The sequence below is a fragment of the Augochlora pura genome, chromosome 5 (genome assembly GCF_028453695.1).
Source record: "Augochlora pura isolate Apur16 chromosome 5, APUR_v2.2.1, whole genome shotgun sequence".
In the NCBI taxonomy this organism is placed as follows: domain Eukaryota; kingdom Metazoa; phylum Arthropoda; class Insecta; order Hymenoptera; family Halictidae; genus Augochlora; species Augochlora pura.
In genome coordinates this window covers 2,149,007-2,166,520 of record NC_135776.1, presented here as the reverse complement: position 1 = coordinate 2,166,520, position 17,514 = coordinate 2,149,007, and the positions used below count along the sequence as shown (strand labels likewise).

Below are 17,514 nucleotides of genomic sequence, written 5' to 3'. Positions count from 1 at the left end.
GTCTACTTACTGCGATTGCGTATAGTGCGTCGTCGTCGAGGTAAATCGCTCCTCTGAACTGCTACTCTCGTAGATGTTGAATTCTGTGCGGAACGTTCTGAGCGGCCGTTGCTCCTGCAGAGCCCGCTGCAAAGTTGAAAAAATATTCTCATTAGGTACGTTTTAGTATTCTAAGAGGCTATGGAAAGGAAACTAAATATCTCCGTCCATTAGCATAAAGGATTCAGTAAATTAAGTGGACAAGGGAAGTAGAGAAAGTCCATTATAGAAAGTTTCAAACGAATCTGCATCTGTCACTCTCGAGTTTGAAAAATGTGGGCGGCGCAAGTGACTCTCCGATTATCATAAAGACACTTGCAAAAGTCGTTTGCAAGCGAGCCGCCCACGCCAAAAAGAATTCGCCTGCGGAAGGTCCCAACGATGGACACACCCACATATCACAATAAAACTCACGTATACAAAGTACATGGTCGGAATAATTATGCAAATGACGAAGAAACCAGTACAGATTTCATAATGCCGGATACCATTTCTGTTTACAAAAACCGGCAGCTGACGGTTCTCGACGGGGGTGTAACATACGATGTTTCGTCATCGGCGTTCATGACGATGAACGTCTCCACCGATAACGAACGGCTTCAGATGGTAATTATCGCGAGTCCGCATTTAGAAAGACCGTGCCCGCCGGCTGACACGATCGTTAAGGAATTGGGAAAGAGCCCAAACTTAGTAAGTGGCTTCTCAAACCGGAGGTGTGTTGCGTTTCACGCGTCCAGCTCGATCAATCTCTGTGAACGACTCTTGGCGTTGCGGTTTTCTCAAGGCAGGAAGACAGAGCGAGGAAAAGGACGAGAGGCAAAGAGATCGAGGGAGGGCTGACCTTAGCCCTAAAATCGCTAAAACTTCCTGCTAATTGGATCCGCGAAATAGAATCGCGATCACGGATAATACCTCGCGAAACGGCCGCTAATCACCGGCTATCCTCGCGGTTTAAGCAATCGTCCCACATCCCACGAAACAACCTTTCAGTCACGCGAGCAACGCGTCCGATCAAAGGGGAGGGCTTAATCTCCTGCCACGGGAAAGAATTTGCGATTCAATTAACCGAACGTGGATTTTTTTCAAGTGTTCAGAACATCCATCAAAACGCTTGAGACTTTCCCAAACCTTTCACCCATGTAATTATACTCGTCGTGTCGGCCTCTTCAAGTCGGTAAATGAGATATGTAATTATACGAATAAATTTCACCCTATTATTGACCTTCCCGATGGATTTTGCTTGTCTTCTCTATAATTTAAAAAGCACAAACGATCCTTGGCTACCGCCCACTCCACACAATGTAATTAAGAATTATTGATAATGTTCTCTAATAGATAACAGTATTCCAGAATTTCTGCGAGTTGCAAAACCGAATGAATCAGCATCTGATCGGAGATCGCAGTTTCCTAAAACACGAAGCGACAACAGTAGAGCAGCAGGATGAATTACCACGTTGAAGAGCCTCTTGTCGATCGTCATCATTAGTCCACCGGCCGGCAACGATTGCGGCAATAACAGATTAGACGCGCGTTACGCGAACCTCTCCCGATAATCGCTGTCCCACTCCCGTGCCTCCCCGCGAGACCATGATCCCGCAAAACAAGCGTTCGCGTTCGATCAAGACGGAGTGCAACGTGTCGACTGACTCGCCTCGAGTTGGCAAGAAGCCTCGTAAACTCGTAAACGAGAAGCGACCAAGTCAGAGTCTTTTTTTAGCAACGCCGCGTACTCGTTTACTGACCAGCCAGCGTTCTCTACGCTCGCTTTCACGAAACTACCAGCACCGGAGGCCGGGACTATTACGTCGCCTCGTAAACATGCGAACCTCGGTATGCCCATATGCTACGAGAAATCGCTTAAACGTTAAACTGAACCGCCGTAATCTAGTCCCGGTGTGTCGACGCGTATCGATCCTCGTCGATACTCGCCCACGCGGCGGTCTACGGGGCCGCAGAAATGCCTGCAAAATCTTCGCAGCAGACGCGACAATACGATTATTAATAACGAAAATTTTCTTTCTGAAATTTTATATGCACGTCATCAGATATTTGTGAAAAGCCGTTGAAAGTTCTTTACGTTGATTGAAAACTTTAGTCTCCGTTATCAAACGAGAAATAAATGAAAAATCGCAGAAAAGACTGAAGTCTAAGGTGCGACCGGGGAAGTTGCAATTGTAGTTGCAACGAGCGAACTGGACAAGATCGATCCCGTGGAGGAGTACGTTTCGACGGTTCGTGCGATTTCTGGCACGTTCGAGGTGCAGTTTGTCGAAGCGCCGGCGCATTATGGGTCGTTTCTATTCAGAAATGCCGGTCGCGAAAGCCGACGCACGTCTGTTCGAGAGCATGGAACATTCCGGCGGCCTCGGCTGTCAGCATGTAAAATTAAGGCCAACGTAATCGATGACTAAGTCAGCGCACGTGCTCCCACCGCTCTCCGACACGTGACGAACAGGAGAGGTCCCCACCCGGTCCACCGGGTCACCGAGGATCGCTCCAAGTCGCTCCGCATTAGAAGGCAGGAATACGAGAGGAAAATGTGCCTAACAGGTCCTAGTTTTTCACGGTGCTATCCTATCGCACCTTTCGCACGATCCTGATGCCCGGCATCGTCGTCGTCGAATTTCTGGAGCCCCGAAGGCCGCTGTCCGCGCGCATCTCTCGCCCGGAATAACAAACGGAATCTTAGGAATCGCGGTCGGCACCAGACCGCCGGCTCTCGAAGTTTGCGCACCACCTACGGAGACGGCGAGCCGAACCCGAACGAGTGCCAACTGCAACGATTCACGCTCTGCGCCGTCGCTTTCTCCTCTCCTCTCGCCCCCTCTCGTTTCCTGTGCGCGAGTACGCGTATCGATTCCGAGGCGGGAAGAACGAAACTACGCGACCACAGCTGTTATCCGTTGCGCAAATAAACGATCCAGTTTCCTCAATGGAACGCTACTGGATCACGTATTCACGAAACGAACGCTAGATGGACATAAGAGACACTAGCTACACGAACTAGCTCGTGAACTCTATAGACAACCCGATAGTTAAGAATTTAAAGATGGTTCAATATTGTAGCTACAGAATTGTAGAGATAGCAAGACACTGTGTAGCTGGAAGAATGTGCAGTTGGCTAGATAATATTGTTACAGAACTGTAATAGATATTTGAACTCTGTAGCTAAATGTATCTAGCTATACCAACCATGAAAGAAAGAAGAAAAGGACTCACCTGCAGAGACGCGTCCTCAGGGTGCGCGGCGGCCATTTGCCTAACTCGGTCCTGGAGGATGTTGACCAGATTGGTGTACTTCTTGTTCAGATGGTCCAGGTCCCTGGCGACGTCTTCGACCACAGAGGTGAACTCTCTCCTGGGTTTCTTGATCGAGGCGTCCAACGACGGGCACAGGTCTTCCAACTGTTCCTTGAACGCTCGAAGCCTCTGTCCATAGATCTAGGGGTGTCGGTTAGGGCCGTTACGGTTAGAGGATAAAAGTATTAGGTCTCGCCTGTGCGTCGCTACCCTTCTACACCGTCAGCGTAATCCCTGACCGAGATCTTCGAATACGTCTCTGCGATTCTAAGCAGCAGCTTCCCGGGTCTACCCCACAACACCGGACAAGCTACAAGCCCGAACCTTTATCAGCGTACAAGCGCCTCGTGTTACGTGGACCGCGAGGATCGGAAGCGAAAGAGGAAAGCCCGGGGGGTCTTTCTATGAAGCTCCTAGCTCCTAGAGTCGACCCGTATAGTGTTCGACGAAGTGTTCGCGTGCAGCTCGAGCCACGGTGAACCATGGCCTCTGGTTAAGAGGATAGTGTGAGGACGTGTTGCAGGTGTGTTCCTCAGCGAGTTCGTGTATGGTTGGTGTTCAAAGCTTGGATTGCAGTCCGACGGGGTCTAACGTTAGCGGGTGTTCTCTACAGCAACTACGTTATCAAGCGGTCCAAGCGGTGAGCGTGCCGCGGAAAGCGGAAAGGAACGAATGTAGAGCGTCCTTGATCCCTGGAAAGAATAATCAAGACTCGCCCGAGAGTCGAAGCATGTCCAAGACGGCAACGTTGAGTCCTGAAAGGCATTGGAAGAAAGACCCAAGGATGGACGACGACTGCAGAGTGTCCAACGTGGCGATAGAGCGGCGACACAATGACAACGGTAGTCCCAAGGTTTCGAACGGTGGTCCATGGATCAGCATCTTCGCAGCGTAACCTCCCGAATCTAGGGGTGGGCTTCACGGAAGGTGGGACGCGACAGATAAAGGGGATCGCGATTCGGGGACATCCGCGAGAAGAACCGCGCGACAGTTCTGTGTAGCTACTCTAGACGTAGAACGGACACACGCAACATCCCATTCACGCAAGCGTTCATACACAGTAAGCTAAGAGGCTACCTAAGGCTACCTAGATAGGCCAGCTTGGCCTGCCTAAGGCTCGCGAGCTTTACACCCAGTTCGCAGACTCATCTTACCTTTCCCTCGCGGATCAATCGGCCGCCCGTCATGTTCACTGCCTCGATCGCCGGTGCGCGTTCAACCACCTTGCTCAGCAAGTTCTGAGAACCAACGACATGTCGATATAGATCCGAATCTATCTTTTATCAATGTAGAATATCTAATATTACCTTCGCGTTCTCCACTTCAAGTTTACCATACGACTCGTCGACGAAGTCTACCTCGTTACGATAGGCATGCTCCAATTGTTGAGCTAGACTGTAGGCAGCTTCAGCGCTACGGACTCTATCCACCAGCTGGCCACAGACGTTGGTCCACCTTGCGTTCAAACGGTTCACCTCCGCGTCTAACCTGTCCATGTCGGTGTGGGGTCCGCGATGACTGGACCTGGACTTCTCGACGAGACGTCTGGTGTTGTGAGCATCCTCGTTCAGCTGGTCCATTGCCGACTGCTGTTGCGAGATGGCCGTCTGGAGCACCTGGAGGTCTTCCAGCACGTTCTGCAAGCTCTTGATGTCGGAGGGCAGTTCGTCAAACGACGCCAGCTTCACTTCGAACTCTGAGATTACGTTGTTGTTTTCCTCGAGACTGGACAGCAGGATCTCGACGCATTTGAGTCGCTCGACGTAGAGATTGCTGATGTTCCATATGTGGTTCCACTTCGTGGTCACTGCGTCCAATTTATTCCTCATTGCGGGTGTCTTCAAAGTAATGCCTCGGAAGGTCTGCTGCACTCTGTCAAGGTCAGGTGCTAAGCGACGTAGACTTTGTTCATAATCCTTATGTTGAAGGACCAGATGTTCCAAGCTGTCCAGGTCTCTGGGCAGTGCAGCCGCTATGCGGGTGTTTAGGATTCTCTCGGCTTCGTCAAGAGCCTGCTGCAAGGCCGACACCTGCTCGTTGAAGATACGACCAGCGTTCTTAGACTCCTCCTCGGCTCTGGCCCGCTTCTCTAGCTCGTCGAACAATTTATTCACGTCGGCCATTTCTCTCTTGAGCCGTCTTAGTTGAGGATCGGCCGGGTCTCCTTCGTCGAATAGTTTTTCAGCGTCCTCGTTCAATGCTGTCCTGATAACCATGCGTTGATCTTGACCCATGGCCAGGCATGCGGGCAAATCCCAATCTTTGACAACCTTGATGGTCGCAAAGATCATGTTCTGCCTGAGCCGCAGATGCTTGCGTTGCCACAATGCGACACTCCTGTCGTATTGGCGTCGCAATCTCTCCGCTGCGTCCAAGGCGTCCTTATCCGGTGGCTGAAGAGCAAAGCAGACACCGGGAACCGGCGACTCGACACCCTCCTGGTTCTTCACTCGCCACTTGATGCGGCCAGAGTTGTCATACAAGGTGCACTGCTCTCCCTTCTCAATGGACATCTGAAACGATTTAATTTAGTACAATAGACAATTCGCTATTAGATATATCTCGTCACCCATCACTGATCACAAAACGTTCGACTCACGTTCACTTGCTTGTAACTGCAGACGCAGGTGACCTGCATGGGCCTGGTCACGGGCTGGCGACGCTGCTTCATCGGCACAATGTCCTTCGCCTGCTCGACTAACTTTTGCATCTGGTCGCTATAGGCGTTCAACTCCTCCCGCAGCTCTTGCATACCCTTCACAAGGGAATCGCCCTCGTTCAGCTCGAAATCGGATTGCGAGTAGATGGTGTTCAGCGTCTCGTCTCGCTTCGATATCCATTGTTCCGCTTGCTGGACCTCGCGGAAGAACTGCTGGCTCTGAGCCGCGTGCTTCAGGTGCACCTCCAAGCACAGAGTCAGTTGCAGCAGCCAGGCCCATTGGCTCTGCATCGCGGACATGTATGCTTCTATGGTCTTTGCTGCTGGGTGATGTTGAAGTGCCAGTGCCTCGCCGCGATCTTGCACCGCCGAGAACTGGATCTCTCGTTTCTCCAGGTCGCTCATCAGGGACTAAAAACATTTCTCAATTAAGGACTGCCCTCTCAATTAGCTACCTATAACAGTTAATCTCTCGAGTCCTCCTTTCTATTACCTCTAGGCCAGATCCGTACGTACGCTTGTAAAATTAGAGCAATGTTAAGACGAGCCTTACAAATAACATACAACTTAATTAACTACCTCGTAATACTGCTCGATGGTCTGCACATTCAGGTTCTTATCACTCCAGTCCCGAGTCACCTCGATCTCCTCTTTGGCACTTAGCCAGACCAGTTCACCAGTGGCCGACTGAATGAAATCGTGCAACGTGTCCAAGTCGGAGAGCCTCTTGTTCGAGGAGGACAATAATTCGGAGTACAGTTTTTGTAGAACGGCGAGATGCTGACTGTACAAAGTCAGCTCCTCTCCGTGGAAGTGGTTCTTGGACTGCACGCATCTGTCGACCTTCGGCAGGAACTGTTCGATGTTCTTATGTTCCCTCTGGTGAACCTCCAACTCGTTCTGCACGCTGGTCAAATCAGATCCGTAATCTGCATCCTGTAGCTGCTTGATCTTGGCCCTGCACCAATCGATGCAATCGTGCAGCGCCCGGAAATGAGGATTGGTATCCACTAGCCGGGTCTCGTGTACAGTTGTGCGGTGTTTGGTGACCACGCGTTCTTCTACCGGGAAAGACACGGCCGCCAAGGGCTGCACCAAGCGTTTGTGCAGCAGAGATCGAAGAGCAACCCATCGTTGGTGCAGCTTCTGGACCCTGGAAGGGGAAAATTGAACGGTCAGTCAATTGACGAAGCTCAGATAGTTCTTGTAGTCTCGAGAAGGGCATGTACCTTTTGTGGAGCTCAGCTGCTTGGCTGTATCTGCCCTCGGTGAGGGTATGCACGTCGGTAAAGATGTTCTGTATCTGAATCTCAGTGTTTCGTATGTCCTGTTCAAGAAGGTCTCCGGCATGTTTTGCCTCGAGAGGATGGAGTCTATCTAGGCGCCTCGCTTCGTCCTCCACACGTCTTTCTAGCTCCTCCAGCCGGTTGTCGGTCGTCTTCATCTCTCTATGAACCTTCTCGGCCAGTCGTTGTAGTCGTTCGAGTCTACAGAAAAAAGCAACCATCAGAAGTCAAACCAGACACAAGTAGACTATATCCAAAGCACCAAAAGCAAGGTATCAAGTTAACAATCTCACCGTTTGATTTCGTCGATGATCGCCTGTTCCCTTTCTTGGTGCAGCATCATAAGACGGTTCCAATTTTTTTCGATCACATCGATATGCAGCTCCGGCTCCATATCCACCTCGCCGACTGCTTCGAAGTACTTTTGCAGGTCGCGGAAGATGTGCGACAGCCTCTGCTTGTCCCTGTAGCGCGGCGGCACCTCCTCGTTCTTGAACTTGGCGCTGTCCGCTGCCAGCTTCTTCATCTCGATCAGGGTCGGTGGGAATGCCCGTTCCTGCATCAAGCACATCTTCTCGCGGATCCATTGCTGAAGGGAGCTGGTCAATTCGCGATACTCGGCAGATCTACGCTGAGCGTCGGCGTCGTACAGAGGGTGGATCGCCGGCGGCTCGGGGAACACGTCGTAGAGCGAAGAGATGTACGTTATCAAGGACTTCTCATCCGGTTCTGGAGTATCCACGTCTGTTGGCAACCGGATAAAATCATAAGTGAGCCGAAGAACTGAGAGAAATCGAGCCAAGGTTGGAATAAGGTCGTCGCGAGCAAGGCGAAGATTCCAAGGATCGTTCGAGGATGTCGAGGAATTGGGGACAAATGGGAAAAGCTGTTCTCCAAAAAGAGGCTGGAGCTGCCTCTTATCTCTGCAAAGAGGAGAACTGAAGCGTCACGAGAACTCGCAGCGGAAGCGACACGAGAGAAACTTGAAAGGTGAAAAAGGAGCATATCGATCAAAGTAGCGTTACCTTCGGGATCGAGAAGCCTCGTAACGCCATACTCGCGCTCCGCGACGTGGAAGACCCGGTCGAGCCGCTCTCTTGGCTGAGTGGTGCGAGCTCCTCTCCAGTCGACCAGGTCTGGCCTGTTTCGGTGGATCAGCGCGCTGAACGCCAAACCGTCTCTCCAGGATCCGGTGAAGTCGGTCACTCGCACGCCAGGATAACGTGCCGTCGATCTTCGGGCCCATCGCAGCAGGGCCTCTCGGGCAGTGACGTTCGGTTCTTGTCCCACTACTATGTCCGATATCTGCGCAGACACACATCAAATTAAATATTACCGGAAAAATGTAGCACTGGACCTCCCTACCATCTCGGTCAAAATATTTCACATTTTCCCTACGAAAATCGCAGAAATTACAACCCTTGGCAAAAAGTATTCGAACACCTTTTAACAACTAAATACATATTAAATTCGTTTGTTTTTTATTCCGTCAATTTCTGAAAAAAAGAACAAATTGAATATGCCTTATTCGATAAATGTTTCATATTATTTCGTTTAATTTGAAGAAAGTTATTCTGTTTGAAAAGGTGTTGGGATATTAATGCGAGCCACTGCACTTTCAGCGCTCGACAGGTTTCGTGTTGAGAGACACATAGACGACCGTGCATAGATCTCGTTTCCGGTTGGTTCGCCCTTCGATACATCGACCTCACGTCGATCCTAAGACCCAGTGGTCCGAATCGCCCAAACTAGAATGCAATTGGCGATCATTCGCTCGTCGAGAGCAAGGATCGAGGGTGCATTGCCGCTTACCCTGACGGTTTTCGGTTTCGGCGAAGCCTGACAGCTCAGTGACACGGTGGAGGAGGCAGCGGCAGTTTCCTGCAGGTAGCCGGAAGTGGCCCGTTTGGTCAGATCCTCGGCCACGCGTCTCTCCTCGCCGCGTGTCAAAGTGGTCGTTTTTCGAACGATCCGTGTCACGATACGTTTCGTGCCGTTCTCACCGCGTCTCGAAGTCTTCGTCGATTCGATCGACGATCCTGAATCGTCAAGGGGTCAGTACTCTATCCGTCGTCGATCCTCCGGAAAAACGTTTCCCGACACCCGAGGCCCGCGATCGACGCTCCGATCGATCGGGGAATCGTGTCACGATCTTACGCTCGCCTCTAACTCGAGAGCCATCCGTGACGATCGTGACGCGAATCCGCTGTCGCGAAGCTTCGCTGACATTAGCAGCCTACGTTCCGAGGATTAGAAATGCTGTCGTCGACTCGGTTGCAATCAGGGGTCAACGACGACCGTCGTGGGCCCGCGACGGACCGAATCGTTACCGTATTCCATTGTCATCGGCTATGCGTAATCTGATTACGTTTCGTACGAGCTTAGATAAGATAAGCGAAACGGAACCGTAAATCGTGCATGCCATTATGAAACAGTGTTATCGTGCTCGCAAGTTCGTTCATTTTATAATTATTTGTATCGTCGAATTAGCTATTCGCTTGCGAAACGGGGGTAAAAGTCGGGAAGAGGGTGATTCGGTGCTCAATCAGGGATCGCATGTAACCAAGATAACTGTTTCAACGCTACGTTTATGGAACCCCCGTTAACATGACTCTGAGTACGAATATTTTAATTGACGATTATTTCGTTCGCATTCGATGCATATGAAATTGAACAAACGAAGCGTTGACCTAGTCCCGATACCGTTTCAATTCCTCATAACTGTTTGAAAGATCGAAACCGACAACCGTCTCCGACACCTGGCGTAAACAAGTTTGACCCACGTGTTGCGGTGCCTAAGTAGAGACGGGAGGTCGCGGTCAGACACGCGGTGCCAGAGATCGTCGACCGAAAACTGAACAAAAATATCGTCGCCGTCCAACGCAAACGTTCTACAATTGAAGAAACACCACTGTTGTTTTTTCTCGTTCGAACCTCGTTTTCTACCGTCAACGTATCCACGCAGAATCACCCGCTTTCCTATTGCAACACGGTTTCGCAAGACAGCACACGGCTCGCGCGCGCGTTTCGCACCGATTTTCCCAGCGGAATCGCCAGATTCGTGATCGCGAGGCCTCGGTGGTCGGGTTTTCTTCGTGATCCGTCCGCGGTTACCTAGAACCTCGGTGGAGAGTCTGCGTTTGGTATAAACGGCGGTGAGGTCGTCGTTGACGGGCGTGGTGGCCGCGGGTGCGACGACTGCGACGTTCTCGCGCGGGTCATCCTCGCGGGTGGCCTGCACGAACAGGCGGCTACCCTTGCTGAACCGATAGATCGACATCTCTTCTCTCGATCGGAGAAAGGTCGGGCGTCCGTGCTCGCGAAACTAGCATCGGCGCGGAACGCGACTCGCGACTCGCGAGAAGCGGCTGTTCGCCTTATCCGGCGCCAGCTCGGTGGGCCGGCAGAGAGCTCGTCGCGGCCGGCTCGTTCGCCGCGTGAAAGCCGATTATCGAGAATCGACCGGCAGCAGCTGCAGTCTCTCTCCGGGAGGCTCGGCCCCGTTGCACGCGTCCGAGGACTGGATCTCTCGATTTGCCGCACCGTCGCGTTTTTAGCACTCGCCCCGAGAGGAGAGGACGGCCGGCTGCATGAGCCGGAGAGACCCGTGTTTACTGAACCGGCGGGGCCAATGTCGGCCGAACGACGGCCAGCGGCAGGTAGCGACTGGTAAACACAGGCGGTGGGGAGTCGGACGACTGACAACGGCGACACACACGCGGGTTCAGAGGCCACCGATCGTTTTTCGCCATCCACTGGCTCTCTGCGTCGGGGGCCTTGGTGTTCTTCGTCGTCGTATACGATCGCCGCGCGTTGGATTATTCTCTTTGCTCGTCGTCGCTTGCTCTTTTGCTCGTTCCCCGTTGCTTCCACGATCTCACTACGGTGCGCGTCGTAGGTCTTCGCGAAGACTCCACCACTAGCCACGTGTCCCGTCAGGTCGTAGGCTCGGACTGGACGCGCTTGCTCCGGCCGGCCCAACGAAGACCAACAAGAACCGAGCCCCGAAGAGATTAACGCTTCGCCGCGAACGAGACGCGACAGGACAGTCGTCGCAATTACCAACGCGGTACCAACGAACCGACAGCGCGCCGCGTTGTATCCGGCTGCCGTCGCGAGAGTAGGCCAACGAAATGCGCACAGGTGAGAGACGCCTCCGACAGCGGTCCCCCTCTCGCGCTTCCCCACTCTGACTATTTCTGTCGCTTCTATCTCTCTCTCTCTCTCTCATTCTTCCTTCAATTGTCTCCCTCTCTTTGTCCCTCTAATTCTCCCGCTGTCTGTCTTCGCCGCTCTTTCTCTCTGTCCTTTCCCACTTTTTCCACCGTTCCCCCTGCAGGTTCATCGCTGTCATACCGTGCGCGCTGGCTGGCTCCATCCTGCCCACCCCTGCACTACGACGTCACCTATCTTCCTTCGCTTCCGCGACGTTCGCCTCTCCTCTCCTCACCTCTCCACCACGCTCCGCTCGACTCAACTCCTCGCCGGAGTGTCGTCCTACTCCTTCGATTCTCGTCCTCGTGGACGTCCTCGTGATTCGCGAACGCTCTCGTCGCGATCCTCGTTCGTTTCACGCGTCCTACCGCGTCCCACGATCTCAGCGAACTATGTATAGCGCGACGCATCAACAATCTTAATAAGATCGCTAATGTCATTTTGATTGCGACCGATGCATAAACGGCCGCAGTCGGAATCGATTTCCGTTCCGACAGGAAAATACTTCGCTTCGTCCGTAATGCTAATCGCCGCTTTGTGGAATCCGAATGATCCGATAGACTCCGGCGACACTGATGCAATTAACGAGAGAAACGCAGGCGACAAATTATCGTTCGGTCGAACGAAGAACAGAGATTCTAGTCCTATATGATAGTTAAGATACCGGACTATAGAATCGGAACACATTTGTCGTTGAATGTCAAAGGGTTAACCCGTTTCCCCGCGATCTCGTGCCAGGAGAGTCGGCGATTTAATTCAATCCCGGTCTCGTTGCTCGTGTGCCACAGTTACCTGTTTAACAATTTTTTAAACACGGTAAATTCTGTCCAATGGTCCTTCGACTTGTAAATAAAAATTGAGAATTTTTTCTCTCTTCCCAAATTGTCAACTTTTTTTACAAGTCGATGACAACTTGAAAATTATTTTGTACCGTGATGTAACAATTAGTCAGAGTCGCCGATCGGCTGTAAAGGGTTCGAAGGTGTTCAAACAGTTTTTGCCAGGGGTTGTACAGGATCCTAATTGCCGGAGCATTTGCTCGAAGAACGGCTGGAATTCCAGGACTAGTTTCCGTCTGGATCCCGTTCGGAGGGGCCCCGCCGGTGGAAGTTACAGGCGGCAGAAAATCCAGCGATCTCGGTGCTGTAGAGATCGCGCATGCGCCGAATCATCGGAGCAAAACCGAGAGCAGAGGAGCCACCGGGGTTCGCGGCTCGGTTTTCTCTCGCGGATCTCCGCCGATCTTTGCACAGATCACCGTGGATCGCGCGTCCTTCCTCTTTTTCCTTTTGAGTAGAGTCGACACGCGTTTCGCGGCACGGTAAACGTTTCGTCGTTGCTCGCCGCGTTCGGTCTCGATCGTTCCCGCTTACCTAATTCGAGAGCGCTCGCGAGGATAATTAATACGCGTCGGCTCGCGCTCGAGGCCGCGAACGCCGACGGGGGCAGGCTGAAAAACAAACAGGCTTGGGGACGCGGTTTCTGTTCTACGCGCAGAAAACCCGCCGGTACGAAAACAATGCCTAAATAAGCGACTCCGCGCGACGCGCGTCGCGGCTTCGGGCGAAAATAGGCCGCGACGCCCAACAATGGCAAGGCGCTTGGGGCCGGAAAGGCGGGAAAAAATGTTTTGAAAACTTTACGTCGACTTTTCGTCGTTTCACTTTGATTTCTCTCGCTCGTTTCAATCGGCAATTTGTCTCTGTATCAAATGAAACACTTAAAATACTTGAATGAAATATCCTTGTTTCATCGTACTTATTTATGTAGTTATAACACCAACACCATGGATTTTTCATCGAATAATCTCGTGGATGGTTTTCAGACGTATTCAATAACCTGGATGAAAAATTGACCGACAATAAGGGCTACTTCGAAGTTCTATAACTTTGCGAAAAAAAATCGCAGCCATGTCTAGTTTTCTTTTAAATTAAAGAAGAAAGAACAAACTTTGTTTCCCTGCAAACGGCACCTCCGACAAAAAGTTTTACGAAGACCATGCATATTCGCGAAGCTTGGCAAAAAGCAGCGTAATTTTTCTGTTTCGGGGGCCGCAGCGTGTCCCCGAGCTGCGGGGGAACAGAGAGGCCAAAGTAAAAAGAAGAACGGACGAGAGCGAACCGGGGACCGGACGTGACGTCAGCGAGCAGCCGCGAGAGAGCACCGGCACACACACCGCTTCCTGTGCGCGGCCAGAAGCGTGAATCGAGAGATCGTCCGTGACCGTCGACGGCTCCCCGTCGCCTCCTATTCTTCGTCGTCCCCCCTTGCCGAGAGAAACTCCCAATTTCCTCGACACCTGGACTTAACCCCCCGAGAGGAGGAGGCCGCCCGTCGTCGCTCGCACGCGCTCTGCTCCTTTCGTCGAACTATTTTCGGACGAGGAGGAAATGGACTTAACTCCGCCCCCCTCCCCGATATTTACGCGGGACACCCTCACGGAAACGGACACCCGCCATAAAGCCGCTCGTTTATTTGCTCTCGGGGCCGAAGTTCTCGCGAGTGCCGCCTGCGTTTTGTTTCGTCTCCCGGCGCAGCCAGCCTGCAAGCCCTTCGCGTCCCGCTTCGCCGACGCCGTAAACGCGAACCCGCGTCGCCCTTCCGACATCCCGTCGTCGGCTATACTCGTTGGGAGAAACGACCCGGGACTGCAGCTGACACGTTTCGAAAGTACGCTCTCCGAAGCGAGAGCGCCCACCCTTCGATAACGAGCAAGATGGCTGGCCGCCGCGCAATCGATTCGGCAATGTTCCTTCAACAAATTTTAATACATCAGTTACTGATTTTTCCTGCGCACTATGCACAGGCTATTATTTTGTATTGTACAACAAAGGGATCGTTACGTTTAAGAATGAGCATTATTATTATCATTATTGAAATCCATAGTCTACTAGTTACGATCGAGTCGTTACAGAGATTGAATAATGGTTCTCCCGTGAATAGCCCAAAGTCAGGCACCGGAGCGAACAGTTTCAGATTGCGGAAGGATCCTCTGTCTACCCCGAGACTTTCCAAAGAACGGACAACTCGACGGTAACACGATAAGATCGGAAAAAGGAGATCCCGATCGAATGAAATCAATAGCGATTGAATAATTTTGCTCCGGGCGGCCGAAGGCAGCCGGCAAGGTGCTCGTTTCGGGTTCTCCGGAAGGCGCGAGAGAGGGTCGGTTACCGGCGACCTTGTCCGCTCGCGTCATTCTCGTTTCTGTATTCGAGGCTCGATCGGTCGGATCCCGATTATCATAATTGCAAGGTGGGCGACACGCGGCGCGGGCGTCACGAGACCGAACCGATACGGCTCTGCGTGTCCGCGTTACCGTCGTCGGTCCTCTACTCCCACGCGGACGAACAGCACCGATGGTCCGTCTCTTCTCTGTCCGTGCTATTCTCGCGTGCCGTCCTCCACGCGGCGTTTCGACCCGGCTCTCTGTCAACCTTCCGACTTGCTCTCGGACGACAAGCGCCGCGAAACACCATAAACGGTAACGTCTGCTGGAACGCTCGCGGGAAGGACAGTCGTCACCGCCGGCCACCGATCGCTTTTTTATTCGACGCCCGACGATAAAAGTCTCATTCGCCGGAGCGAGGCGCTTCCGAAAATTACCGTTTTCCGAGCTGCTCGTACATCGGTTCAGACATTCACACGGCTGCGGAGAGCATGGATCTCGTAATCGAGGAGCGTTCGTGACAAACAATGTAAGCAACGGAAGTCGAAAATACATATCTTTTCTTCTTAAAGTGTTCTGTGTGACAATGGGTATTTAGGTGAATTTACATGTGAATTTGTTTAGAAGTAGGCAAAGATTGAGTAACATTTGGATAAATTATTAGGCGAATATTACTGCGAAATGTGTAATATATTTTCGCAAACGAAGTCTAAAAAAGAATAATTAGACGGAGGTTTGATTTACGTCCGAATACCCCTTGATCCGCGACCAGACTAACTCCTCGACACTCCGGGCTTCCGATAACTATCGCGCACGTCTTGCCCCGATTCTCGGAACATTCTCAACCGCTTCGGCTTCTCCTCGCAATTCTGCAGAGATCTGCAATATTTGTTCGTGCCCGGTATCATCGCGCGCGAGATAAGGATGACGCGAGGTGGGCGAGGTTCGGCGTGTCTCGAGCATGAGGTAACTTCGTAGCCCGCGGCTCGAAAGTGACAATCCAGTTTCCTTGGATTTGTTTTTCCGACGAACTCGGAATGCTTTTCGATGTTGTACAGCAAAGATTACGGCAGTCTTATCGTTGAAATGGCTACCATTTAATTATCGCGATTGGGTCGCGACGATTCGCAATTCGTCGCAAACACGCGGAACCAGCGGATCGTTGGATCGAATCCAAGTATCGAGCGCCATCTAGCGCGATCGGTTAACACGGTCGATAAAACAGATCCACAGGCGCAACCCTCGATCCTCCTCGAACTGAAATTCCCATCGCGAACAGCTCCGGGATCGCACTACATAAAAATAGAGGGAACAACTTACCTTGCGTCGCCAGCTCTGCGGCGCGAAACAAAACAAAAAATACACCATTAGATAGATGCGCCGTGATCGATGGGTACAGGATCGAAGATATTTCAATTTCGTTCACCCTTTGCCGCCTTCAATTTACCGAGTGGAATTACATGTCCGCGTTAAGCAAAACAAAAAAAAGTACAGTGAAAGATAAAACTACGCGAGCTAAAATGAATTTTTCATCCGACTGTTAACAAACTTTTTACGCGATTCTTAATCGACTCTTGCATGCAATAATTTATTCTCCCGATTTTTTCACTTAATACGAAACGCGATACTAGCAAAGATTACGGCAGCCGCACGACGCGAATGTTCGAACATTATAACAATTACACTATCGCAATGTCGGATGCAATCTTTATTAATTTAGGCAGTAAATCGTTATTTTTTTTAAGCGCGGCAAAGGGTTAAACTTCGATTCGCGGTCTTTCGAGTGGAAGTACTTGCAATTGGAAATGGAATTTGTTCCGTTTCGCCGAGAGCGTAGCTTGTCAAGAGAGAGAGAGAGAAAGAGAGATAGCATGAGAGCGTAGGAGAGCTTGGAAAGCTCTGTCGTGTTATCGTCACTTATCGGCCGATAATGAACTGTCGCGATTCGAAAGGCGAACCAAGCCTGTGGTCGAGACGAGTGCTTCGGGCGCAGAGGAGACGATAACGTTCTCAAGAGAGAACGATTAGATCGCCACGTTATTTCTATACACGTCTACATTTTTATATTGCATTTCTATTGTCACCGTCGAGTGGGATACTCACCTGGAAGTGGAGTATTATGGTCCATATCAAGCCGAGGGTCAGCTTCGGATTACCGTCGACGATATCCTCCGCGCGGATGTTCACCAGCTTGATCTTCTTGTATCGCAGAAAGTCAAGGGCCATCTGCACGTTCTGCAGCATGTGGAAACGCATCCTACCTCTTTCCCGCGGCTGAAAACCAAATCCGCAGTTAGAATGTTGCTACGATTACCCGACACCTTTTTATATTTTATTTCTATCGTACCGATTATTATTTAAAACTCCCACGAGACTCCGTGGTAACACAAAACAACGTACGATAGATTATTAACGATATCGACAACAACTCCACGACGCGCATAAGTTGGCAGCTTTCCTTCGAATGCCTCGATCAGTCCTGTTAGCCCTTCCACCAACCTATTCCCTAATAATCTTACCATTCTTTCTCTCTCTCTCTCACTCTTTCTCTCTTGTATACACTTTCTCCCATAACGTTTCATTCACTCACGCTCTATCTTTCGGCTAATGGAGGGCTTCCAGGAACCTAAACAATGATCCCAGGTCACTCGAAGCTGCCCAAACACTTTGTAAACACCCTGTCTCATTCATTCAGAATTTTACGACGCTAACTGTCAACCTTCCTACTTTTCATACTCGGAAAACCCTACGACTATTTATATTTCTGATGTCCCGTTTCTATACCTTTTTCAAAGTCGCGCCTTTCGCTCTGCAGATGCAATGTCTCAAGCGTTACAATGTAAGGA

General features: G+C 51.2%; 1 protein-coding gene across 39 annotated transcripts in view; it reads right to left on the bottom strand.

Annotated features, from left to right (window-relative positions):
* Shot (dystonin-like protein short stop) overlaps positions 1 to 17,514 on the bottom strand; it is an 89,283-nt gene that overhangs the window by 38,862 nt on the left and 32,907 nt on the right. For 24 of the 39 annotated variants that reach the window (XR_013494125.1, XM_078181577.1, XM_078181581.1 and 21 more), the window contains 11 exons: positions 16,772 to 16,942; positions 8,310 to 8,589; positions 7,578 to 8,028; positions 7,228 to 7,485; positions 6,578 to 7,151; positions 6,492 to 6,515; positions 5,939 to 6,409; positions 4,647 to 5,852; positions 4,494 to 4,577; positions 3,259 to 3,480; positions 11 to 126 (listed from right to left, as the gene is read on the bottom strand). Coding sequence is in view for 38 of the 39 variants with exons in the window: in XM_078181577.1 (XP_078037703.1) it covers positions 11 to 126; positions 3,259 to 3,480; positions 4,494 to 4,577; positions 4,647 to 5,852; positions 5,939 to 6,409; positions 6,492 to 6,515; positions 6,578 to 7,151; positions 7,228 to 7,485; positions 7,578 to 8,028; positions 8,310 to 8,589; positions 16,772 to 16,942 (3,857 nt within the window). In the remaining variant the exon portion in view is untranslated. Of the gene's footprint in view, positions 1 to 10; positions 127 to 1,489; positions 1,572 to 2,622; positions 2,731 to 3,258; positions 3,481 to 4,493; positions 4,578 to 4,646; positions 5,853 to 5,938; positions 6,410 to 6,491; positions 6,516 to 6,577; positions 7,152 to 7,227; positions 7,486 to 7,577; positions 8,029 to 8,309; positions 8,590 to 9,096; positions 9,324 to 10,398; positions 11,260 to 16,771; positions 16,943 to 17,514 lie in introns of those variants that run through there. The other 15 variants (XM_078181583.1, XM_078181594.1, XM_078181612.1 and 12 more) reach the window with 6 other exon arrangements.